The sequence below is a fragment of the Strongyloides ratti genome, assembly GCF_001040885.1.
Source record: "Strongyloides ratti genome assembly S_ratti_ED321, chromosome : X".
Taxonomy (NCBI): Eukaryota; Metazoa; Nematoda; class Chromadorea; order Rhabditida; family Strongyloididae; genus Strongyloides; species Strongyloides ratti.
Genome location: NC_037309.1, coordinates 1,642,400 through 1,668,165, shown reverse-complemented (window position 1 = coordinate 1,668,165; position 25,766 = coordinate 1,642,400). Strand labels below are relative to the sequence as shown.

The 25,766-nt window shown below is 23.4% G+C and overlaps 7 protein-coding genes across 7 annotated transcripts; 4 read left to right on the top strand and 3 right to left on the bottom strand.

Annotated features, from left to right (window-relative positions):
* Positions 1-1,001: 1,001 nt before the first annotated feature.
* Positions 1,002-7,014, bottom strand: SRAE_X000035700 (Myosin heavy chain; the record flags this gene model as incomplete). Its single annotated transcript, XM_024644692.1, has 4 exons — positions 1,002-1,172; positions 1,221-1,661; positions 1,716-6,881; positions 6,946-7,014. 4 exons carry the CDS (start codon positions 7,012-7,014, stop codon positions 1,002-1,004), a joined length of 5,847 nt encoding a protein of 1,948 aa, XP_024510226.1.
* Positions 7,015-9,465: 2,451 nt separating this feature from the next.
* Positions 9,466-13,754, top strand: SRAE_X000035600 (Hedgehog protein, Hint domain and Hint domain N-terminal-containing protein; the record flags this gene model as incomplete). Its single annotated transcript, XM_024644691.1, has 7 exons — positions 9,466-9,651; positions 9,716-9,801; positions 9,850-10,155; positions 10,233-10,867; positions 10,927-11,423; positions 11,484-11,525; positions 11,580-13,754. 7 exons carry the CDS (start codon positions 9,466-9,468, stop codon positions 13,752-13,754), a joined length of 3,927 nt encoding a protein of 1,308 aa, XP_024510225.1.
* Positions 13,755-14,700: 946 nt separating this feature from the next.
* On the top strand, positions 14,701-15,913 carry SRAE_X000035500 (Hypothetical protein; the record flags this gene model as incomplete). Its single annotated transcript, XM_024644690.1, has 2 exons — positions 14,701-14,865; positions 14,915-15,913. 2 exons carry the CDS (start codon positions 14,701-14,703, stop codon positions 15,911-15,913), a joined length of 1,164 nt encoding a protein of 387 aa, XP_024510224.1.
* A 1,433-nt stretch (positions 15,914-17,346) lies between these two features.
* On the top strand, positions 17,347-17,670 carry SRAE_X000035400 (Hypothetical protein; the record flags this gene model as incomplete). Its single annotated transcript, XM_024644689.1, has 2 exons — positions 17,347-17,430; positions 17,491-17,670. 2 exons carry the CDS (start codon positions 17,347-17,349, stop codon positions 17,668-17,670), a joined length of 264 nt encoding a protein of 87 aa, XP_024510223.1.
* Positions 17,671-18,016: 346 nt separating this feature from the next.
* Positions 18,017-19,454, bottom strand: SRAE_X000035300 (Caspase-2; the record flags this gene model as incomplete). Its single annotated transcript, XM_024644688.1, has 4 exons — positions 18,017-18,462; positions 18,512-18,731; positions 18,813-19,108; positions 19,163-19,454. 4 exons carry the CDS (start codon positions 19,452-19,454, stop codon positions 18,017-18,019), a joined length of 1,254 nt encoding a protein of 417 aa, XP_024510222.1.
* Positions 19,455-21,729: 2,275 nt separating this feature from the next.
* SRAE_X000035200 (Ethanolamine-phosphate cytidylyltransferase) lies at positions 21,730-23,072 on the top strand (the record flags this gene model as incomplete). The annotated part of the gene is made up of 3 exons (XM_024644687.1): positions 21,730-21,863; positions 21,919-22,169; positions 22,222-23,072. 3 exons carry the CDS (start codon positions 21,730-21,732, stop codon positions 23,070-23,072), a joined length of 1,236 nt encoding a protein of 411 aa, XP_024510221.1.
* Positions 23,073-24,020: 948 nt separating this feature from the next.
* On the bottom strand, positions 24,021-25,307 carry SRAE_X000035100 (DM13 domain-containing protein; the record flags this gene model as incomplete). The annotated part of the gene is made up of 1 exon (XM_024644686.1): positions 24,021-25,307. One exon carries the CDS (start codon positions 25,305-25,307, stop codon positions 24,021-24,023), a length of 1,287 nt encoding a protein of 428 aa, XP_024510220.1.
* Between the last annotated feature and the right edge of the window lie 459 nt (positions 25,308-25,766).

Genomic DNA, 25,766 nt, shown 5'->3' with positions numbered 1-25,766 from the left:
TTACCAAGTTTACAAGTTTAGTTGAATATAGTGTTAACAAGGAAATTTTTATCTATCATTTTTAATTAACACATTAATTTAGTATCTAAATAATATAAAACAATGAGACAATTAATGATACTGTTATATAGTATCATTTATGTTAAAAATAATTTAATACCGTTCTAGATATAATATTTATTAAAGAAAAAAAATATATATATTTTTTTCACATGATGCTAACGTGATTTGTTTTAAAAATAGCTTTATATTCTTATGGTAATTACAATAAAATAAAAATATTCTTTCACCAACGCATGGTAAAATTTTCTTAAAATACATAAAACCTTATTTCTTATCAAATTTAAAATTTATAAGTATATTAATAATAATTTCCATGAAAATGATACATTAAATAAAAATATTTTAGTTATTAAATTTCATTGAAATGTATTTTATATCATTTTAACATATATAATATTTTGTATTACAGTGATTGCAAATTTATTTTTTATTTTTATTAATTATATGATGAAATTTTTGTTTTTTTTTTCTGTTTTATAAACTAAAAATTTGTATTTTTTTAATAATCAAAATAGAATGAATGAATGTTTATATGTATTACCTAAATTTTTAAAAATCAAATTCTACATGAAAAAATAGTTTTCAAGAAATTATGTATTATAAAAATAATTGCGGCATACAGTATACATAATGATGAATGAAAAAAATTTTTTTTGTCTATAAAAAGATAAAAAATTGAAATAATTTTTTGTGTAATTATGTTATACAATAAATGTGTATGTGTTAAAAAAAATATATGCGTATCATTCCAGGATTGAATAGAAAAAAAAAATTATATTATCTAATTTTAAATCAGAAATTTATATTATATTATTAATATAACATCAGGCTCCAGTTGATGAAAAGAAATAATATAATAACAATAAACTTGTTTAAATTGTTGATATTCTTTTTTTTTATTAATTGAAATATTCTGTTTATTTATTTTTGTACTTTTTCTATTCATCGCGAGAATTTGATATTTTCTTTTCGCTTTTACTAACACCTACTCGAATCATTGTCTTCATGCGAAGGAGACTATTCTCAGCTTCATCAGCTCTTTCTTCAGCATGATCTAAAGCAATTTGAAGTTGTCTATATTTCTGAAGATTAATAGTAGCTAATTCTTCCTAAAAATATTTTGATTAATATTTATATATCATTAATTAAAAACTTACAGCTTCTTCAGCTTGTCTCTTTTGTACTTTAATCTTTCCTTGCAATTTTTCAATTAATTCTTGCATTTTTTGAGCAGACTTCTTTTGTTCATCTAAATCAAATTGTCTTTCACGAACTTCTCTTTCATGTCTACTAACTAATTTAATAGTTTCTTTATGTCTTCTAGTTTCACTTTCTAATTCTTGTTCTCTCTTCTTGACTAAGCTTTCAAGTTTTTCAATATTTCTTTGACCATTACGATGAGCATTGACTTCAGCTTCTTCGAGTTTAATTTGAAGTTCTTTGATTTGTTGTTCAAATCCTTTACGAATACGATCAACATGTTCATAATGTTGTTGCTCTTGATGTAATTCTTCTGAAAGTCTTCCAATATCAGATAAAATCTTTTTGTAGTTTTCTTCAAGTGTTTTTAATTCAGATAATGATTTATCCATATTATCCTAAAAAAATAATAATAATTAAATAATTTTGTTTAAAACAAATATTATACTTACTCTAACAAGAACAATATCATTTTCAATATTTCTCTTTAATGTACTAACAGAAGAATTTTCATTAGCTAATTCATTGTTAGATGTTCTAATATTATGAAGTTCAGCATCTAAAGTAGATTTCAATTTTTCAATTTGTCCCTTTTGTATAACAAGTTCTTCAACTTCAGCTTGTACAATTCCATATTTCTTTTCTGAATTGAGGTAGTTTTCTCTATATTCTTCACGAATCTTTTGTTCTTCATCTAATTGTGATTGAAGTTCTTGTACATGAGCAATACATTTTTTAATATTCTTTTGAGCATCAACATTTGTTTTGTTGGCATGATCTAATGCAAGTTCTAACTCATTAATATCTCCTTCAAGTTTCTTCTTACTTTGAAGTAATACATTCTTTGCTTTAGTTTCAGTTTCAAGTGATGTTTGCATTGATTCAATAGCACGTTGGTGAGTTTTAAGTGTATTTTCAAAGTCTTCTTCTTTTTCTTGAATTCTTCTATCAATTTCAGATCTAATTTGTGAAACCTCTGTTTGTACACGAATAACTTTTGATTCTTCTGCTTCAAGTGCAGCTTCTGCTTCATCAAGACCATGTTGAAGTTCTTCTTTTTCGAGTTCTAACATGCGAACTTTTTTGTGTACTTCTTGGCTTGTTCTATTTCCTGAATCTACTTGTTCAGACAAATCACGAATATTATTGGCTAATGTTTTATTATCACGACGTAATTCATCAATTTGTTCTGAAAGTTGGGATGATGTTGATTGGAGTGAATATGCTTCAGCAGTGGCAGAACGTGACTCATTATTTGCTTTTTCAATATCCATTGAAAGATCATCAACTTGACGTTTCCATTCGTCAATAATTTTGTCAAATCCTCCATGTTTCTTTTCCAATTGACTAATTTGACTGGCATATCTTTCAGCATCAACACGAGCATCTTCAACTTCAACAATAAGTCTGTTGTTTGCTTTTTCATAAGTAAAGCATTTATTATTAGCCTCATTGATTGATTCTTGAAGTTCCAATATTTTAGCTTGTCTTCTTCTTTTTTCTTCCTCCATTTCATCAGCAGCTGTAAGACCTTCACTTTCAAATTTAGCTTTCCATTGTTGTATTTCAGCTTTAGCCTTAGAAAGTTGTTTCAAAATTTCTTCTTTAAGATTGATTTCTTCTTCAATTTGTTCATGAATTACATCAATTTCATGTTGAAGATTTTTGGTTGTTGCAGAAAGTTCTTGTTTTTCACGATGTTCCTCATCAACATTTCTCTTTGCTTCATCTAATTGTGACAAAATTTGAGCTTTTTTCTTAGAAACAGAAGTAAGTTGTGCTTCTAATTCTTCAACTTGAGCCTCTAAATCACCATTTTCTCCAGCAACACGACTTCTAAAGGCTAATAATTCTTGAATTGTTTTATGTTGTTGTTCAGTTCTGGCTTGTAATTCAGAAACTTGGTTTTCAACATTCTTAACAAGTCTTTCGTTATCAAATTTGCCTTTTGTTTCTTCACCTAATTGAATTGTTACTTCATCAACTTGTCTTCTAAGGGTCTCTTTATCCTTATCAGTTTTAGCTTTGCTTTTTTGTAAGTGTTCAAGTTTCTCGTTAAGTTCACTAATATTTTCATTATTCTTCTTTCTAAGAGATGCTAATTGAGTGTCGTTGTTAATGTTAGCTTCTTCAAGTTCTTGTCTTAATTTCATCAATTCAAGATCTTTCTTTTTAGAAAGTTCTTGTTGAGCAGCAATTTTTCCGGCTTCCTCATCAAGGGCATCATTAATTTCATCTAAAAGAAGTTGAACACTTCCTTTAGCCTTATCAACTTTAGCTCTTGCTTGGCGCTCTGTTTCAAGTTCTTCTTCAAGTTCAGCTATTCTGTTAGTTTGGTCCTTAATAGTTCTTTGTAATTTGTAAACAGTTCTTTGTTTTTCTTCAAGTGCTAGTGCAAAACTATTAATTTCTTCGTCAATTTTAAGTAATTTGTCTTCAATTTCACTTTTTCTTTTTCCTAATTCTTCTAAAGCTTCTTGTGAAATTCCGAGTTCATTTTCAATTTTTTTCTTTGCCTTTTCAATATCTGAACGTATTCTGCGTTCTCTATCAAGATTATCTTCAATTTCCTCAATAGCCTTTTCAAGCTTAACTCTAAGACGCATAGCTTGTGCATGTTTTTCTTCTTCTGCTTGAAGATTTTCTCCAAGTCTTCTATTTTCTTCCTCATTTCGTTTTTTTTCTTTGTTCAAATTAGCAATAGCCTCATCTTGACGTGTCATTTCATCTTGAAGATTTTTAATTCTTTCAGCTTTTTCTTCCTTTTCATTTTCTATTTTTTTCAAATTATCATTTAATGTCTCAATTTGATTAGTAAATTGTTCTCTGTCCTTATTTCCTTTACGTACAGCACGCTCCAATTCTTCTCTTCTTGTCTCTTGGTCAGATAATCTGTCTTTAGCGTCTGATACATTACGTTCCAATGAAGCTTTTTGGTTTGCAAGATTCACTAATGTTTCTTGAATCTTACCACCTGAATCTCTAAGAAGTTCTAAATCAGCAAGATATTTATCTCGTTCTTCTTCAATTGCTTTTAATTCTTTCTCATGTTGAGAACGAACAGCTTCAGCTTTCTTTGATTCAACTTCAAGTTTTTCTATTTCAGCATTCAATTTAGCCATTTCTTCTTCATATTTTCCAGATTTAAGATGTGGTTTCAATAATCCATAAAGTTTGAACCAATCCCAAGTTCTCAAAATTGACCATTGACGAATATTTTTTTGAATAGTATAATATCCATTCCATTGGGCACGTCTTTGTTTACATTCAACTTGTTGAATGTTATATCTAATAACAGCTTGGAATTTAGAAAGAATATCATTAATTCTGTCATCACGATATTCTTCAATCTGAGCAACAGTACCAGCTTTGAAGAAAACTTTAGTATGACCAACACGATATAATTCTTCTTTGAGTTTTTTTTGTTTAAGAAGTTTTTCAAGAATAGCTGCACAACATGCTTTTGGATCTTCAGATGAACGTGCTTCAGTAGCTGCAAGTATAGCATAACGTTCAACAAAATCTGGATGCATCATTCTATTGGGGAAACCTTTACGGCAAATTCTAATTCCTTCAAGTACACCATTACATGTAAGTTGATTAAGAACAAGACCAGCATCAATGTATCCAGAAAGTTTCTTTTCATTTGGAATAATACAACGAATGAAATGTGGATGAGTACGGTGAAGCATATCCATAAGTTTGTTAAGTGACTCTCTGTATAACATAGAGACAGTCATAAATGATCCGGATTTACCTTTTTTCTTTCCACCACCACCACCACTTTTAGCTTTTTCAGCAGCTTCTTCTTGAGTTGCGTAATTAGACCATATTTCAAGAAGAAGAGCATTTTCTTTACTGGCTTTCATGACAGATACAACGGTATCATTAAGTGGATCTTTGTTCTTTTCCAACCAGTTAGTAACATTATAACGTACAGTACCAGCGTAGTGACGCATAGCAAAATGAGCTTCAGCTTGTTTTCCCTTTGGTGGTTTTGGTTTTTCAAAGTTTGGATGTTTACCTAAATGTTGTTCGATAAGTTTTTGAGCTAATGTCATATCAGTAGCTTTTGGAACAATACATTCTTCATCAAGCATAGAAATGATACCAAGTGGCTTTTCAATAAGTTCAATACAAGCAGCAAGATCAAGACCAAAATCAATGAATGTCCATTGAATTCCTTCACGAGCATATTCTTCTTGCTCTAAAACGAACATGTGATGATTGAAGAATTGTTGAAGTTTTTCATTTACAAAGTTAATCCACAATTGTTCGAAAGAGTTAAAGTCGAAAATTTCAAAACCAGCAATATCAAGAACACCAATAAAGTAATCACGTGAAAGGCCCTTTTGATCAAGAGTAAGATTACATTTTTTAACAAGCCAATCAAAGACACGGGCGTAGAGAGCTTTAGCCATAGCTCCAATAGCCCAATTAACTTGTTCAACATTTTGTCCTCTAGAAACCCATTCAGTACCAACTTTTACTCTTGGTTTCATAAGTGCATTTAAAAATTGATCTGAATCTATACCATACATTTTTGATGCTTTTTTAGCTTCATCTTCACCATCAGCTTCGGCTTGTTCTTCACGAGGACGTTGTTTGAATTTCATATTACCCATGTGCATAATAGCAGACATAAGTTTGTAACAGTCATTTTTTTCAGCTTCAGAGAAATTAAGAATAGTAAAAGCTTCATCAGTAAGTTGGAATTCTTCAGTATCATTAACACCATCAATTGACAATTCAGCTTGAGCAACAAACCAATAATCTTTCAATGGTAAATCAAGAAGAAGTTCTTTTTTAAGGTTTGGTTTGAAGTCAGAAAATATTTGGTAGAAAATATGGTAACATCTTTCACCAGGAGCTTGACGAATTACACGAGATTTTTCAAGAAGGTAATGTTCAATATCACAAGAAGCTAATTTTCCTTGGCGATTGAAGTGAATACGAATAAATTTACCAAAACGAGAAGAATTATTGTTACGAACAGTTTTAGCATTACCAAATGCTTCAAGAACTGGATTAGTTTGAACAATTTGATCTTCAAGAGTAACTTTTTTCTCTCCTTCTTTTGGTGCATTTTGTTGAGAAGCACCGACACTAGCAAAGTATGCAATAACTTTTTTAGTATTTTCAGTTTTTCCTGCTCCTGACTCTCCAGTAATTAACATAGATTGATTTTCCTTATTTTGGAGCATATTACGGTAAGCTTCATCAGATACAGCAAACAAATGAGGTGGCATTTCATTACGGCGTTTTCCCATAAACATACGAGCAACAGAATCAGTATAAATTGGAAGCCTTTTATAAGGATTAATTACGACACAGAAAAGACCAGAATATGTGTAAATAAGCATAGATGAATAACGTGAACGAAGGTTATAAAGAACAGATGCATCATTAAGATGGGATAAATTAGACATGTCTTCAGTTTTTTCAAATTTAGGTGGATTCATTTCTTGTAAAAGATCTTTCTTAAATTTTTTTTCTCCTCCACTAGTTTTAAAAGTAGAAATATCACCTTTTGTTGATACTAATTCTCCAAAAACATATCCTTCTTCTGGATCTGGTACCCACCAATGTTTTTTTGAATCAAAAGGTTTTGAATGTTCCTATATTATATAATAATTATTAAAAATTTTATTATAAAAAAAAAAATATAAAATATAAACATACTTTTGCCATTTCTTCACGGGAAAGGCGAAGATATTGCCAACCTGGATCTTTTTCGTTTGGATTTTCCATTATGACAAATTTTTAGTAAATGTCAAAAAAGTAATTGATAAACAAGGTATCGATAACGTTTGAATAAAATTGATTATTAATAATTTGGAGCCTAATAACCACTTTTTACCAATCTTTTGAAAATATGAATACCTTTAAGGATTCACAAGATTAAAGATTGGAAAAATAAAACTAAAAATAAATTAATTTTAATTGTTTTATAATATTGGATGAAAGAGTTGTTAACAAAAATTTATCCGTGTCTATTTAACAATACTCAGAAAAGTAAGCTAATGTTTTATATATTTCAAAAAGCATAAAAATAATTTTAAGTAGGAGAATGAAACTTTTTAATGATAATGAAATGGTAGAGATAACTGTTAAAATACCTTAAGACAGTGAGATATTGCGCAAGGTTGTTCTGAAGAAGTAGTTACTTATGAAGTGAATTTATTGAAGACTATTGTAAGGTGTGCTACCTCTCTTCTTAAAATTTCAATCCTGTTCTACGAATTTTGATATATCTATCCAAACAATATAGACACTTTTTCATAATTTAAAAGCCGTTCATATATACTTAATAGAATATACCATACTATATCTTTTACCTGCAGAGACTTTTGTTGATCTTCATATCTGTTATTGTAACAAGAGATATGTAATTTTGTGCGCAACTCAATATTATTAAGCTTTACTTTACTATTAATCTTTATTTCTTGTCAAAGTATATATACAAAAAGCTCCAACAATGTAACAAACTATCTGAATATATAAATTTTTCATAAACTTAAGATTTTTTGTCTTTGAGCATATATCAGCAATTATTACTAAAATATATGGTTGATTGTGGTATAATTTTAACTAAAGACGTGTGGGATAAGCACATTTATCATTTCCTGAGTACTATTGGTATCTAAATTTTTCTTCAAATATATTTAAGCAATATAAAAAGATTTTTTATCTCAAGTACATTATCATCAACATTTTTAGAAATTATTTATACACATTTTGAATTATAAAATAAAGTAAGGTTAATTATTGTAAAGGATTTCCATCCGCTTTTTCACTTTTATTTATATACAAAAATTTAAATTTAACTTTAAACAACAGGATAAAATATATTTTCAATTAATTGAAATAAAACATATTTATTTTTTTCACATCAATTACAATAAAAAAAAAAGAAATATAAATTAAAATTATATTAAAAACTTTGGAATTACATTTGAAACTGTTAAATATTATCATTGACATAATTTTTTATATTTGTAGCCTATATATAAAAATATAATTTAATACCAATAAAAACATCAAATAAATGAACGGTTATGTTATGATAAATAAATTAAAATACGCTTAATTATACCTCATTTATAATGTATATGGAATATATTTTATGTTTTATATGAAATAAACATTAACTATAATATACTTTTTAAATAAAGAATCTTAAAATATTTAACCTGACATTGACATAAAACTTAAATGGTACTACATGATATAGTACAATACCTTAAAGAGTATTTATCACAATTTAACTTTTAAAATATGAAAAATTATTTAATTTATTTTATAATATATTTTCATATAATAATTCTTAACAATAATTTGTAAAAATTTATTTATTATTATTTTATTAATTATTATAAATATATATTTATTATATTATATAATAATTTTTTTTACTAGAAAAAAAATAAAATTTTTTTTAAGTATATTTTTTACTATAGAAATAACAATCATTTTAATTAATTACCCTTTTCCTTTTAATTGCCTTAGGTTGTATTATTTTCTTTATTACGCATCTTATATAGAAAAAAAGTTATTTTTGAATAAACAACTTTTTGTCAACCATAAATTATAGTTGAGAATAAGTAAGATATTTAAAAAAATTCATTTTAATTATTTGTCTCGAAAATGTATCATTGAAATTAGGTTACATCAGTTAATGAAAATCAGCTGGTGGACACTCCTACTCATAGTCTCTTTTTTGGGTAGTTATTATTGTTATATAAAATTAGTGATTTTGTCGAGGTATGTAAAATATTCAAATTAATTGATGTATATTATATATATAAAAAAAAAAAAAGTATATTAGGATGTGGATATAAAATAATGTACATTTTATTTTTATTTAATATACTATTTTAGAAATTATTTTATTTATTTGAAACGAATAACCTTTAGTAAAATGCCTAAGGGGTCAAGACGTTAAAATTTTTTACATAGGCGTCATTAAAATTATCCCAAATTAGGATAAGAAATAGACATGAAAGTTTTCTTAACATTATTGAAATATCTTTTCATCATCATTAATCAGAACAATTCTTTGAAACTTTCAATTTTTTTGATAATTATTGTCTATAAAAGTTTATATATCATTCATTTTTATTTTATTTTATAATTTTCATTTCAATTTTATATATATATATACATATATAAATATATATATTTTTTTCAGTGCCAATGAAAATGCGTTGGCGTAATATGTTCTCAAATTTACTAATTGTATTAATATTACCAATAATATTTATTACTCAAACATATGGATTGTCCTATCGTTGTGAAAATGATCAAATTCTTATTGTTCAATCTTTTGGCAATGATACCATTCGTATGCATTGTCAAAAACTTCAATTATGTGGATATTCCGACTTGGTAAATATTTATCTTCTCACTTTCATTTAATTTTTTTTTTATTATTTTCTTTTAAATTTTATAGAAATGTACTTATGATAGAGAACAATCAGCTTGTGGAGGTAAAACAAATTTTGTTGCTTATGTTAATCAATTAACACCTACCGGAAAGTATGTTTTATAAAAAAAAAATTAGGATAGTAATTAATTTAATTTAAGAGTTTTACATACATGCTGTGATATGACCTTCAAAGATAATAAAAACAAGCATATAATAGAACATGATGGTAATGATTGTTTTGTATATGAATTACCAGATGGTACCTCTGATATAACACCAGGTTCAGAAGCATCAGATATTATTAAAAAAAATATTGAAGTTGTTAAAAATGGATTTACTGTACTTAAAGATGCAAGTCAAATACCAGAAGATTTTGGAGGATATACAGGATATAGATTAAGATTATTTATGCTTCGTAACAAATCACCACCACTTCTTATTGTTAAAGCAATTGAAAGGACTAGGTAAGTTAATAAATATATATTATTATATAACTTTTATTATTTTTTTTTTCTTTTTCTTTAAATTTTAATTATTTAAGTGGGGGTTATCGAGTAACAATTTGTCGTCCAAGATGTGGTAAATTTAATAGAGAAGGTCTTATATCACATGGTGAATCAATATCAACATTTGATAAAGATATAACTATACCAAAAAATCATATAAAAAATAATGGTGAAAATAATTTTGAAAAATATAAAGAAGAAGAGAGTCATTCTACAAGAAATGAAAATCATAGTAGACAAGGATCATCATATGAAGAGAGTGGAACAAAATCAAGTGAATATGAGAGTAAAATTTCATCAAAAATTGATACATCAAAATCTAGTTCAGAAAGTATCATATCAACAAAATTATCAAAAGAAAAAGAAGATGCCAAAAATAGTGGTAGTTATTCAGAAGGATCATCAAAAACTGAACCAAAATCAGGTCATATTACATCTGTTGGAAAGAATGGTGAATGGACAGCAGCAAGTTGGACATCATGGACATCAAATACATGGACTACTTGGAGTACTCAAACATGGAATTCATGGAAGGAACATGAAAAAGAATTACAGAAAAATTTAAATACCAGAGTTAGAGGTCAAGTAAGAGGTGATCGTGTTACAACATCAGAATTAGATAAAAAAATTATTGAAGAAGTAAGAAAAGATATCAAAAATAAAGGTGTTGGTAAGTAAAAGAAACGAATCATATATTTTTTTATTAATATATTTTATATATTATTTTAGACATTAATGATTACGATAACCTAAATTCCCATGAAACACATGAAATGGAAAGTCGAGAGAAAGGTTTTATTGATAATAGAAAAGTTGTTATTATTAACCATAATAATACTACATACAACAATTATATTCATAATGGAGAAAAAAGTACTACTAAAGAAAAACAAGATACTCCTGTACAAATTAATAATAGTAATACTTTTGGAAATGTTGGTTCATCAAGTAATAATAATGCAAAAAATAAATTACCAAATGATATTTCACAAGTAAATAATATTAATAATTCAAAGAAATCAGATGAAACAGATAAAGATATAACTAAAGAATCTGAGGAAGATAAAAATAGTACATCTAATTTAACAAAAAATAAGATTGATCGTACATCTTCTAATAAACATTGGAAAAACAAAGACAAAAACGATGATGATGATGATGACAATAATCCATTAAGAAATAATAATAGTAAAATTGATAATGAAGAATCAGACAGTAAAAATAGGGTAGGTTAATTATATATATATATTTTTTTCACTTAAATGATTTATAATTTTTATTTTTAGTCTCCTAATAAGAAACCTAACAAAAGTGGGTCAAATAAAAAAGTAAGTTGGTTTATAGAAATATTTTCTAATGTCATATTTTAAAATAAATTTTAGGATGAAAATGGAGATAATAGTAATAATTTAAGTGCAGAAAAAAGTAATGGTGATAATGGAAGTGGCATTAGTAATGAAGAAAATGATGGTGGTGATTATAAGAAAAATCATAATAAACCAAAAAATAATAAAAATAAAGATAATAAGGATGATGGTAAAAAGAAAAACAATAGTAATGAAAAAGATTTAACTGATGACAACGATAACGATAATGATAATGATAATAATAAAACTAATAGTAATAATAAGAAAGAAAATGGTAAAAATAAAAATAATGGTACTGGAAATAAAACTGACGATAATAAAAAAGATAAAACAAATTCAAACAAAAATAAAAATACTGTTGATGGTCCAAAATATCCTGAATCTGAAGGTGATGAAACACCAACAGATGATAAAGATGGAAAAAAACAAATTTCTACAAAATTACCAAAAGATGAAAATTTAAAATCAACAAAATCAATTGATGGAGATAAGAAAACTTCTTCTTCTACTGAGAATAAAAAATCTTTAGAAAATGATTCAGGTGAAAAATCTGATAAAAATGAATCAAGTAAAAAACCAAATAATAAAAGTTTAACAAAAAGTATGGAAAAAGATGGTTTGGAAAATAGTGGTGAAAATGATAAAAAAGATGATTTAGATAAAACTGATAAATCTTTGAACAATTCTAGTAAAACAACAGATGAAAAAGATAACAACAAAACATCAACTCCTATTTCCAATTTATCTGGTGGATTTATTAATAAATCTCCCGATAGTAAAGAAGACAGTAAAGAAGAATTCCAATTACCAGAAAATGAAGGAGATAACAATAAAAACAGTGGTGAAAATACTGAAAGTAAAGAAGTTGAGGAAGAATCTAGTGAAGTTGATGGAAATAACTTGACTAATACCACATCTGTTATTGATATTGATAATGGTAATGAAAGTATAAAAAATGAAAAAGATATTTTTGGTAATAAAAATGAAAATGGTCCAGATAATAATAAACGAACAGATCCTTTAAGTGGTTCAGGAATCTTAATAAATGAAGGAGATAATATTGGTACACCTACAAAAACAACTGACCAAAACAGAAATAATACTGATATTATATACGGTGAAGTAACAAATGCACCAGGTCAGCCTGGAGGCGGTAATGGACCAGATTTAACTGATGGGGACAATAATACACCAGATTTATCTGAAGGTGGTAATACACCATTTAATTTAAGAGGTTCTGGTGAAAATAATAATAAATTAAGAGCTCGCCCAGATGATAATGGAAGTGTAGGCGGTGGTCATGGTAATTCTAATACTCCAAAAAGTGCTAAAAAAGGAAATAATAATCATAAAGGAAGTGATGAAAATGATAGTGGTGAAAATGATGGATCTTCAAGAAAAGTTAGTGAACCACATAAATTACATTCAAATATATTTAGACAAGGTCCCAAAGCATCTGGTACGCCTACACAAAAAGCTGCTGGAACACCAAATACAGGAGGAAGTAATTCTGATCCACCAGGTGCATTTAATGCTATAGCTAAACGTAACTGTTTTGCAGCAGATACTATAATTAAAACACCAGGTGGTTCTAAACGTATGGATGAATTACAAGTTGGTGATTTAGTATTAGTACCATCACCAGAAGGAATTCAAAAATATGAGAAAGTTGAAATGTTTTATCATAGAAAACCAGACTATGAACAAAAATTCTTAATTATTCAAACAGAATCAGGAAAGAAACTTTCATTAACAGAACTTCATTTAATACCATTTGGTAAATGTAACGAAGCTATTAATGCTATTCATGATAATGAGAAATTACAACAATGGATGCTTGGTTCAAAATATGCATATAAAGTTAAAGAAGGAGAATGTGTAGTATCATATGATAATAATAATAATCCTATTGCAGATAAAATTATAAAAGTTGGAAGAAAAGTTTCAAAAGGAATATATTCTCCAATAACAACAGAAGGAGCCATTGTAACTGATGGAATATTTACATCATGTTTCTCACAAATAGAAAGTCAAGCTACACAGAAATTAGCATATGATATTATTACAATGTTCTATAGAGCATTTGGGTATCTTACAGAAAATACGCAACAATTAATTCAAGAAATTCCATCATCAGTAGATATGCTTCATCAACTTAGTTGGTATATTATTCCATTTGCAAAATATTAATAATATAGACAGATATTTATTATTTATCAAAATGTTTTAATTTATTTATAATATATTTATGTTTAATAGTTAATTAATATAAAATAATAATTTATAATAATTTATTTTACCTTTTTTTTTTTCTTACATATTAGATAATTAAAATGAAATAATTTTAAAAGAAATGTAACATTATTTTTTTAGTATATATATATATATATAAGTATATTATATATACATATATTTAATTTTTGACAATTGTTCCAATGACATAATATTTTATCCGTTCTTCATATAATGTTTTCACATTATTTAACTATTATCCTGAATAAAAAGAACTCAACTTTTACTATTTATCATCTCCCACTCATAAATAAATGTATTATATGACTATGATAATCTTTTAGATTTTAAGCAATTTCTAAAGTAACTGATTGTAAAGTTTTTCAATCACTTATAATATTTTTATTGAATAAGAATATTATTCTTTTAATTTTAAATAAAAATAATAACTTTATCAATATTTATTTATTATTTTACATCTGTATTCAGTAAAATGACAATGGCATACATCCAGACAACAAAAGTATATATATATAAAATTCTATTATTATTATACTTCTAATTTCACTAAAATTTTTAGCTGCCAATTAATAATAGATAAATAGATTCTTTAAAATATTATCTTTCTTATATTACGTATGATTTTATACTTTATCAAGATCATTTTAAATAATCACTTATTCACTTTATAAAATATTTATATATTTTATTTTAACAAAAGATATTCTCATATATTTTTATAAAATTAATATTAATTATACAAACGAAAATTATGTTTTTACTTTTTTTTTTATTATTTTATTATTAGTACAATCATGTATTTATATAATATATCTTTTTATATATATTATACTTATTAATAATTAAAATTATTAAAAAATTAATGTATTTTAATATTTAAGATATGGCTATTGATGGATTTTGGTTATTTGAAGGATTAGCTGATGAACCTTATGGTTTATTACCTTTACATAATTTAAGTACAAAAAATGGACCAACATCAACAAAACAATATGATAGAATAGGTTCCTATCAATGGTACTTGGAAGATGAAACCCCAACAATAATTGTAAATATTGATTAAAAAATATGTATAATAACTTGTTATATTTTTTTAGATTCCTGGTATGCCATTACAATCAAATTTTTGGCCAGGAGGTAAACTTGCTCAAGATGCTGGTGTTGTAATTTATGATGTTAATCATCTTAAATGTCCTAATGGTACAATGGATCCTGCTATTCTTGCAGCAAAACATTTTGGTGAAAAAAAGAAAAAACCAATTAATTTTAATGACTATGATTTTATCACAGATGCTATTAATCTTCAAAAATTATTTGCTTTTGCTCAGGAAGCTGGTGATGGTTTATTTAGAATTGATTGTGAAAGAGTTGGTAAAACTGTTATTTTATCAAGAATGGAGGCATCTGATTTAATGGAAATTGGTCACTTAACATATGATCAACATTTGAAAGCTAAAATGAATAAACCAAGATCTAAATTTACTACAGGACCATTTTATCAACTTGTTCATTATCAATTTGGTGACTTTAAAATGCTTGTTAGATATGAAGTTGACTCTGCTGATTATCTTGCTGGAAAAGAAATTGAAAATAAATTTGAAAATGATAAGGAATTACCATCAAAAAAAACATTTGAAGAAAATAAAGATATTGAATATGTTGATTATGGTTTCACCTCAAAATTAGTTCCATTACAATTATTGACAACATATCCAGAAGGAGCTGGATTTCCATTCTTCACCTGGGCCCAATTATTTTTTACTGGTGTTGATCAAACATTTGTTGGATGGTTTAGAGGAAATGGTGATTTTAAAAAACCTGCTGCTTATACTCTTCCAGATATTTCAAAATTAATGAAACCTTTACCATATGTTGTTTTATGTAAAGTTCATGATTGTCTTAAAAAAATTCATTTATTTTTAACAAAAAATGATCCAGAATTTAGATGTGGATTAATTTGGAAAGGAAAACCACATTTGGAGATATTTGAAAAATTTCCAGAAGCTAATGGTGCTATAAGTGAAGGAGTCAGAAAATTACTGCAAACACAATGCAAAGATATTTATGATCAAGATGAAGAAGAAGAAAAACAATAAAATGAAAAATTAAATGAGATACAACTTTAATTAACAAGTATAATATATTGTAATCAATTTTTTTTATTATCATGATTCTTAATATTCATAAAGTTTATAAAAAAAAGATAATATTATTATTAGAAAAATTATGTAAAACATGTTAAGAATATTAATTAAAGTATTCTAAATTGTTAATAATTTTTTAGTTAAACAAAATATTTTATTAATTAATATATTCAACTAAAAAAGAAAAATAACATTATTTTAAATTTACATTTTCAAATTACAAAAATAACAATATTACATTATCATAATGTGTTCATACATAAATATCTCTTTTCTTATTTTAAATAATTTTCTTTACTCACCCACACAAAAAAATTTTTCATATATTTTAAATATCTAAAAATAGTTAAAAATAATTCTTTAGGTAAGTAAAATTTTTGGCATGACTAAATTTAAAAATTATATAATATATTTTTATGATCATAATAAAATAATATTTTGGTAAAATAAATCATCTATAAAAACTTTTTCAATTATCTATTTATTAAAAGAAAAATAAAGTAATGTTAAAAATTGGATATATAGTAGTTTATCATGGAAAATAATAATTTTTTTTTGGATAACATTTATCTTTAGAATTTAATTGTAGTTTCAATTTATTTCAATAAACATTTTATTTATTAATTTAAGAAATCCATTAAAATTATAAATTATCATAGTGCTTTTAAACTTATAAAATTAATTTTTTTTACTATTAACTTAAAAAATAAAGTTTCTAAATAGAAAGTCATTATAAATGTTTTTAAATGACATTTATTTCATTTATTTATTTTTATAAATTTAATTTATTTAATTTTTAAATGATTATTGAAACACTCTTATATAAAAGATTTTTTTTTTCTACTTTTGTAAATACAATGTTTCTAGTACATTTAAAAAAAAAATATTAATTTAATTTTCAGAATTTTTTTTACCACTTCTATATAATAAATTTAAAACGATTTATGTAAATAGTATGCAAATATTATTTATTTTATATATAAGAAATATTCTTTTTACTTAGTATATTTATGTTTCTTTAAAAATGTCTCAATTTTTTAATTTATACGTAATTAAATATGTTTTATTGTATAACAAAAAAAATAGTAATATATATTTCTTTTTTAAACTTACTGTATTATAATATTTCAAAAAATTATGTTGAATTAAATTTTCAGTTAATACTCCTCCTTTTTTTTTACCTTATAAAATTTTTATATATATTTCTCTAGTCACAACATTTGTACATTTAAAATTATTTTAATGGTCAAAAATATTTTGTTATATAAAAAAAAATAATAAAAACTAAAAATTTGCAAATATTTGTTCCACCTTAAAAAAAATTATGTCATTCTTATATTTTATAAACTTTTTATATTTTTCAGATAAATAAAAAGAAGGATATAATGTTGTTTAAAACTTTTTATACACAAACTTTAGTACTAATTTCATTTTGTTTATTTTTAACTTTTACAAGTAATTTTGTTAATGTAAGTTTATCATATTATATTACTTATTTATTAATATTATTAATAAAAAATTATTTAAAGGCTTATCAAGAATCAGTAATAAGACCAAATAGAGAATTTTTTATAAATCAACCAAAATTTAGTGATAATTATTATCCAAATAATAGATATGATGTCTTAAATAAAAGAGCTTATTGGATGCCTGAAAAACGTGAAAGAATTGTAATGGATGCACTAGGTGGAAATGACTATTTGTTTTAATTATTATAACATTTAAAAAGGAGAAAAAAAAAAACATTTTTTTTACACACAAAAATCTCTTCTTGGTGATGGTAGAATAAAATAAATTTTTTAATAAAGAAACTAATTGGCACAAATTAATTTTAAAATACATTTTTATCATAGATAACAAGATACAATACAAGATGTAACAATTTAAAAACATTTTATAATTAATTTTTAATGTCATTTTTTATTTTTTAAAATATGATTATTGTGATACATTATAATTCAAAAAATAAACGTTTTACTGATTACAAAATAAAAATTTTAATGACAATATACTTTTGCGTAATTATAATGAAAAAAAAAATTTTTATCTATTTATTTAAACTTCACTTTCTGATATTACACCAGGGAAAAAGTATAATTTTTTTTTTAACCTGGAACAAAAATCTGGCATTTGGACATTTTTTGTATTAGTACTAACAAATTTTTCTGCAACCATCTGATTAACCATTGTTAACATTGATAAAATATCATGAGTTGCTGCATATTCATGAAATATTTTAAAAATTGATTGAATAAACCAACTGCCATTAACTGAATTTCTCCATGATACATAACCAGATGGTGTGGCATATGCTACTAATATATCAGCTTCAATAGGTATTTTAATATCACTATAATTTTTATTTCTTCCTCCATAATCTACATGTTTTGGGAAGTTTTCTTTATATGAATTATTTTTTTTTCTAAATAATGCACTCCAATTGCTGTCAACTTCATCATTAGGTAATAATGTATTTGGTATTACACCCTCATCATATTTTGCTATAATAAAAATAAAATATTTAAAAAAATTTTTTCAAATTAAACTTACAACCACGGCATGCTTGAATAAAAAATAATTTTGGCTTGTTAAGTAAACCTGGACAATTTTTAGCGTTAAGAAATGATATAAAATCTTGTACTAATATTTGATTATCATCGACTCCATACAAACAATCTGTTTCACCATGAGTAAGTACACAAACAACAGCACTATCGTGTGAATAATGTTCCGGAAGTCTAGAAAATTTTTTCATTTTTTCAAGCATTTCCTAAAATATTTTTTAAATATAAAAAAAATAGTAATATAAAAAAATAAATAAATAATAAAAACATATAAAAAAAAAATTTACCATTGCTTTTAAATCACGAAATGTTGGTAAACATTTATATCCTAATTTAGAAAAAAGGGATATTAAATATTCTTCATCTTTTTCTGTTCCAAAACGTTCATTCATAGTTTGAAAATGTTGATTATTAATAATTAATGCTAAACCTTTAGGATTTGAAAACATTTTATATATATGTTCTTTATTATTAATATAATAATCAAGATTTGATGCATAATTTGATGATGTTTGTATCATATATGTATTTAAAGGTGGACTATCATCTTCCTCAATACCATTAATTATTTTATCAATATTAACTAATTTTTTTTTATTAAATATATTTAAATCATAATTAATATAATTTTCCATACATTTAGCTATATTATATTGATGTGTTTCAAGAAGACTTTCATAAAAAATATCAAATGCTATATTACCTCTTGTTTTAAGAATTCTAATTAATTGACTACATTGTTCTTTTCTTCCAAACTCTTTTAATAATATTTCAATATCATTACTATTTAAAATATTATTATTTTTTAATATAGGAATAACAGATTCAATATTAAGATATTTAGTAAATTCAATTAAATTTGTTGTTAAAACATTTCTTCTTTGAATTGTCATTGAAGATGTTGTTGATCCACCTGATCTTAAAATCATTTTTTTTTTTTGAATAATAAATATGACAAAATAAATAATATATTATCTATAAATAAATAAAAATATAAAAGATTATATTAAAAAGAAAAATTTTTATTATAAAAAGCAATAAATTTTACTTTCAATAAGAATAATTTTATAAACAAGTATCAATAAAATTATCTAATAAATCTTTGTATTAGTAAAAATCTTTATTTAATATAATAGTACAATCATGCCTTTATGTGTCATAGTTAGTAAAAGATACTTACAATAAACTGAATGACCATTTGTTTAATGATCCTTCATTTATAATTTTATATACAAAAACTATTTTTATATAACTGAAACAATAAAAATATATTTATAAATTTTGTATGTTATTGTATATATTTTATTTTAAATAAATTACATATTTTATATATGGTCAAAAATAATACATCAAAAGAATAAAAGATAATTATTTTAAATGATATTGTTATCTTTATAAATAATACTTTTTATGTATTTATAATTATTTAAAAAAAAAAAGATGCTATATATATATATATATAAACATACATATAAAAAAGATACAATGACATTGGCATATGCTATTAATATAAATTTGTGCGGGAGTGTTCATCTTTAAATTGAAAGTTCTCTCTTTATAATAGGGCATTGGCAATAATATAACCAGATCGAAAAGTAGTATATAATTGTTCAAAGCTAGACATATTAAATTGAGTCTTAACTTTTTAATCCTTATTCTTTTAATTATGTTTATTTATATCCAATAACATTTAACCATGAAATCTTACAAAACTATTATAAAATAATAATGTATTTATTTAATGTTATAGTCAACACAAAACTTATCAAATAATGATACCTTTAATTTTTTTTATTATCATAAAAAAATTTTTAAAAACATTTAAAAAACTATTTATTTTATTAACTAACCATGTCTTAAAACTATTTTAAATAGTAAAAACAAAAAATAGTTAAAAATAAAAAAAAAATTTTTATCTAGTTATTAATAAATAATAAAAAAAAAAACTTAAAACATTATTATACAACATATTTTTTATTTATTGTTTTAAATGTTTGTTTGTTTTATGTAGTTAAAGCTGTTTGATTTTTTCATATTTAAAAAAAATTATTTATTGATTTAAAAATTTTTTATTTAAAAAATAATACAATCTTAAAATGTCTTTAATATTTCTACTACATTTAAAATAATTTTTCTTCATTGTTTTATGAAATATTTACTAATCTTCTTTATAAATAAAATATCCTTGATCATTATAAAAATAAAAAGTTTTTCTAATTACTTATTTAAATATAATTATAAAAGTTATGTAATAAAATATATTAATTTTCTAAATTTAGAAAAACTTTATTAAATATGTGATTTATTATATTTAGATAAATATTAACGTTATTGCAGCACGTTATAATAAATATAAAGAATGATTATTATAGCTAGCACAAATGTTTGACTCTAATTTTTTTTATTATATATTTTTATTTAAATTATAATATTTTTTATTTTAGTTTTGTAGATTCTTTAAAAATAAACTGATAACTGAATCAATTGTTTGATATAATTAAAATTTTTATGATTAATTTTTAGTGTTATTATAATTTAAATATTTAATTTTATAAAATTTTTAGAAGAATTTATTTTAACCTTTTTATTATCATTAAAATAATGAAATTCTTTATTAGTATTTATTCATGATAAAAATATTTTCTTATCATCATCAATAAGTACATCTTTATATTAAAAAATTTTTAGTTTTTAACTATATAAATACTTTTTTTTTTTTTATCATTTATAGTGTAATAAGAAATAATGTGTTATTTATTACACTTTATTCATAAAATTTTCCATTTTAATTAAAAAATCATCTTAAATTTTTGTGTAATATTTTAATGACTTATCAATTTTTTTTTAATACATTTTAAAATGACACTTTTTTTTTTCAATAAATTTTATACATTCATTCTTAGATAAGAATATATTTATGATATAAAATATTTTATTAAAAACCATTTTAATTTAATTTTATACTATTAATTATTCTTACATATTTATATATATATATATATTTATATATACCACTATAAAAATTGTAATATGAAGTGACACTTTTAATTGTTAAGAAGATATTAAAGAAAAAACTTGCCTTAAGACATTTTTATAATAATTATAGTATTTAAAAATTATTATTAAACTTTTTTTTTAATATTTATATATATATATATAATTTAAAATTTTGTTCATTTTTAGATAAATTAAATATCATATTAAATGGATAACAGTGAAATTAAAAATGAATTAAATGAATATAAAGAGAGTAAATTAAAATGTAGTGATAATGTAGAAAACAAGCAATTATTTAATAAAATAGTGACTAAAAAAGGTCGTGTTTGGTGTGATGGATGGTATGAATAAAATTATTAATATATTTGTTTATTTTTAATTTTTTTTAATTTATAGTTATGATATGATACACTTTGGGCATGCTAACCAATTAAGACAGGCAAAAAAAATGGGAAAATATCTTGTTGTTGGGGTTCATACTGATAATGAAATTTTAAGAAATAAAGGACCACCTGTTTTTAATGAAAATGAAAGATATAAAATGGTTAAAGGTATCAAATGGGTAGATGAAGTTGTTGAGGGTGCACCATATTCAACAACAATTGAAACATTAGATAAATATAATTGTGAATTTTGTGTACATGGAAGTATGATTTTATTATTAATTATATATTTATTTAAAACAATTTTTTTTTATAGATGATATAACATTAACTGCAGAAGGTGTTGATACATATGCTGAAGTTAAAAATGCTGGAAGATATAAAGAATGTGAAAGAACTGCCGGTGTTTCAACAACTGATCTTGTTGGAAGGATGCTTAAACTTACAAAAAATCACCATGAAACATCTGATTCATTTGATGATGAGAAAGGAAAAAGAGCCAGAACATTAAGTACAGGAAGCTGTGGTAATTCACCATGGACACGTGTATCAAAATTTATTCCATCAACACAGACATTACTTCAATTTGCTGATGGTCTTCCACCTAAACCAACTGATAAAATTGTATATGTTTGTGGAGCTTTTGATCTTTTTCACATTGGACATTTATCATTTTTAGAAAAGGCTCGTAAATTAGGTGATTATTTAATTGTAGGATTATTTGAAGATAGTGTTGTTAATGCATATAAAGGTACAAATCATCCAATAATGTCATTACATGAAAGAACATTAAGTGTACTAGCTTATAAACCTGTATCAGAAGTAATCATTGGTGCACCATATATAATAACAAAAGATTTAATAAAAAATTTTAATGTATCAATTGTAGCTGATGGTAGTAGAGTACCACATCATAATACTCTTGATGATGTTGATATTTATAAAATTCCTAAAGAAATGGGAATATATGAATTGATAGATTCAGAAAATGACATGACAACAGATATGATTATTAAACGTGTCGTTGAAAATGAAAAAGCTTTTAAAAAAAGAAATAATGAAAAGGAACAAAAAGAAATTGCTGCTTTTGAGGCATTAAAACAAATGGAATTAAAAAATAAAGATAGTTCTTTAACTAAAAATGTTGTTAATTTAAGTAATCATTAACTATAAAATAATTATACTTTAAATAAGTATATTATAAAAATGGAAGCAAAAAATAATTTCTTGTATTTTGCAAATTACAATTTTATTAAAATGGTAGTTTTTTTTTGATTATTTTAAATACCATAGTTAAATAATTTTGTTTTGTCTACAAGTTTTTTTTTAAATATAGAAATTTTTTTTAATAATCAATTTATTTTATTCTTAATTAAATAATTTATTTTAAATGAAGCAGATAAATAAATGCACTTTTGTGATATAAAAAAAATAGTAGATAATATTTATACATTATGAAATGGATTATAAAATGTACTTTAATATTTTAAACAACAATTTTATGTTAGAATAAAAGATCATATTTAATTATACTACTATTATATTATTTCTTTGAAAAATTTTCTTCTTCTTTTTAAGAAGATATTTAAATAGATTAAAAAAAAAAATTAAGTATTGATAAGATATATATTCACAATTTTTATAAAATTATTTTTTAAAACATTAACTTCTTATTCATTTATTTACATTAAAGTTAAATAGATTTTTATATAAATAACTTTAATTTTTACATAAATTAAATTTAATAATGTTTAAGAAGTAAATGATGTACATATTATACCTTTTAATATATAAAGTATGAATGATGTAAATTAGTATTACATTTATTCTTATCAATATTTTATTATTTTTCTATGTCATTATATAATAAAATAAAAAAAAAATGAAGTTATTTTTTTTATTTATTTATAAAGTAAATAATAAAGTTTAGTATTTTGTGACCGTTGTAACGGCTATTCAATATTAGTATAAAAGAATGTCGGATACAATGAGCACAAAATTCTTCTTTGTTAGTAAAAATATTATTATTTAAAAAAAAAAATCTTATATACTTAAAACTACTAAATATTTATCAAATTGTTAAAAAATATTTCATTTTGTAATTGGGAATAAATATCAAATTTGCTTTGCTTTTCCAGTTAATCTAGTTTCATCTTCTGCCTTCAAACATGGTGGTACTAAGACACTTGGAAGAATAATATTACCATAGGATTTTTTTTCATCATCATTGTATATTGATAAAAAGTCAACATCAAAAGTTTTTAAATCTAAAGGTAATGTTACATATATATCTTCATGATTATAAAAACGTAATGGTATATCAGGATTTTGATTATTAACATGTGCTCTATATTGTGATAAAATTTTTTCAGGAAAAGAACCCATACCAACATACATGAATGTATTTTTGGAAAATGCACTATTAGCATCAAATGTAAAACCAGGAATTAAAATTGTATTACAATTTAATACTTGTACTCTATAAGATGTAATATTATGTTCCCATCCACTTAATGGAGCAATTTTTTCTGCTTTTGGTGGTTCAATATCTTTAAGTGTAAGTAAAGGTATTGTTTTTTGAACACATTTATCATATAAACCAATCCATTTATAATCAGTTATATTTGTATTACTAGGTAGATAAAATTTTTTAATAGTATATGAATCTCTTGTTATAGGTAATTCATAAATATAATTAAAACTATTTATTGTTTTTGTTGAAAATGCTTTATTTTTTTTAGATGGATAATTTCCTAAACCTCTTAATTTATTAGCTTTTTCTTTAGCATTTTTTCTAGCAGCTCTAGGATCATCAATAACCCAATATTTTGGTTTTATTGTTGTAATAGGTATTGATATATTATTATTATTATTATTATATTCATTTATATTATCATTTCTTATATTTGGATGATAACGATATTCAGCATTAGGATTTTTTTTAAATATTAATTTATCTGGAGAATTAAAATTACTATTATCATTAGTAATTTTTTCCTTATTATTATAATTTAAATTTGTTTCTATTACATTTTTCCATCCTCTTTTATTTCTTTTAACAATTGAAATATCATTTGTATTTATATCAGTATAATTTTTTTTTGATAAAAGTATACCATAATTTCCTATAGAATAACTTTTATAAATATCATTTTCTGTTGCTGGTCCAACCATTAATGCAAAACATCCTTTTTCTTTAGGATTATGATGATATCTATTAATATAAATTGTATTATAATCACCAGCATATATTTCACCACTCATTTTTCCAATACCATAATATATAGCTCCAACAGGCATACCAAAATATTCTTGAACATTATTAGATGAATTTAAAAAACTAATATTATAAAATAAATAAATAATAATATTAAATAATGCTCTTAATTTAAAAATTGACATTATATAAAAATATTCCATCATAAATGATGTTAATATTTATATATTTATGTGATAATATATTTATTAAAATAAAAATCAAGAATACAAAAAAAATATATATATATAAAGAGTCCTCCTTTATGAGTTTAGTTAACATTCATCATAAAAAGATAATAATTTTTTAAACCTGATAGATAAACACCATTCAACAAGTAATAACATCCTTAACTTTTAAAAAATTAGTGTATTTATTAAAAAATATATATATATAAAGAACAATTCATTTGACAATTCATGCATCCGTAAAATTATTTAAAGGCCATCTTAATCTTCCTTTCTTTATTTTTCAATGACTTAAAAAAAATATTTATATATATAAATATAATTGGTTAACTAGATAATATTGTAAAGATATATCAAACAGGTCAAATGAAAGATTAAAGAGGAAAATAAGATGTTCTATTTTTTATTATTATAAAA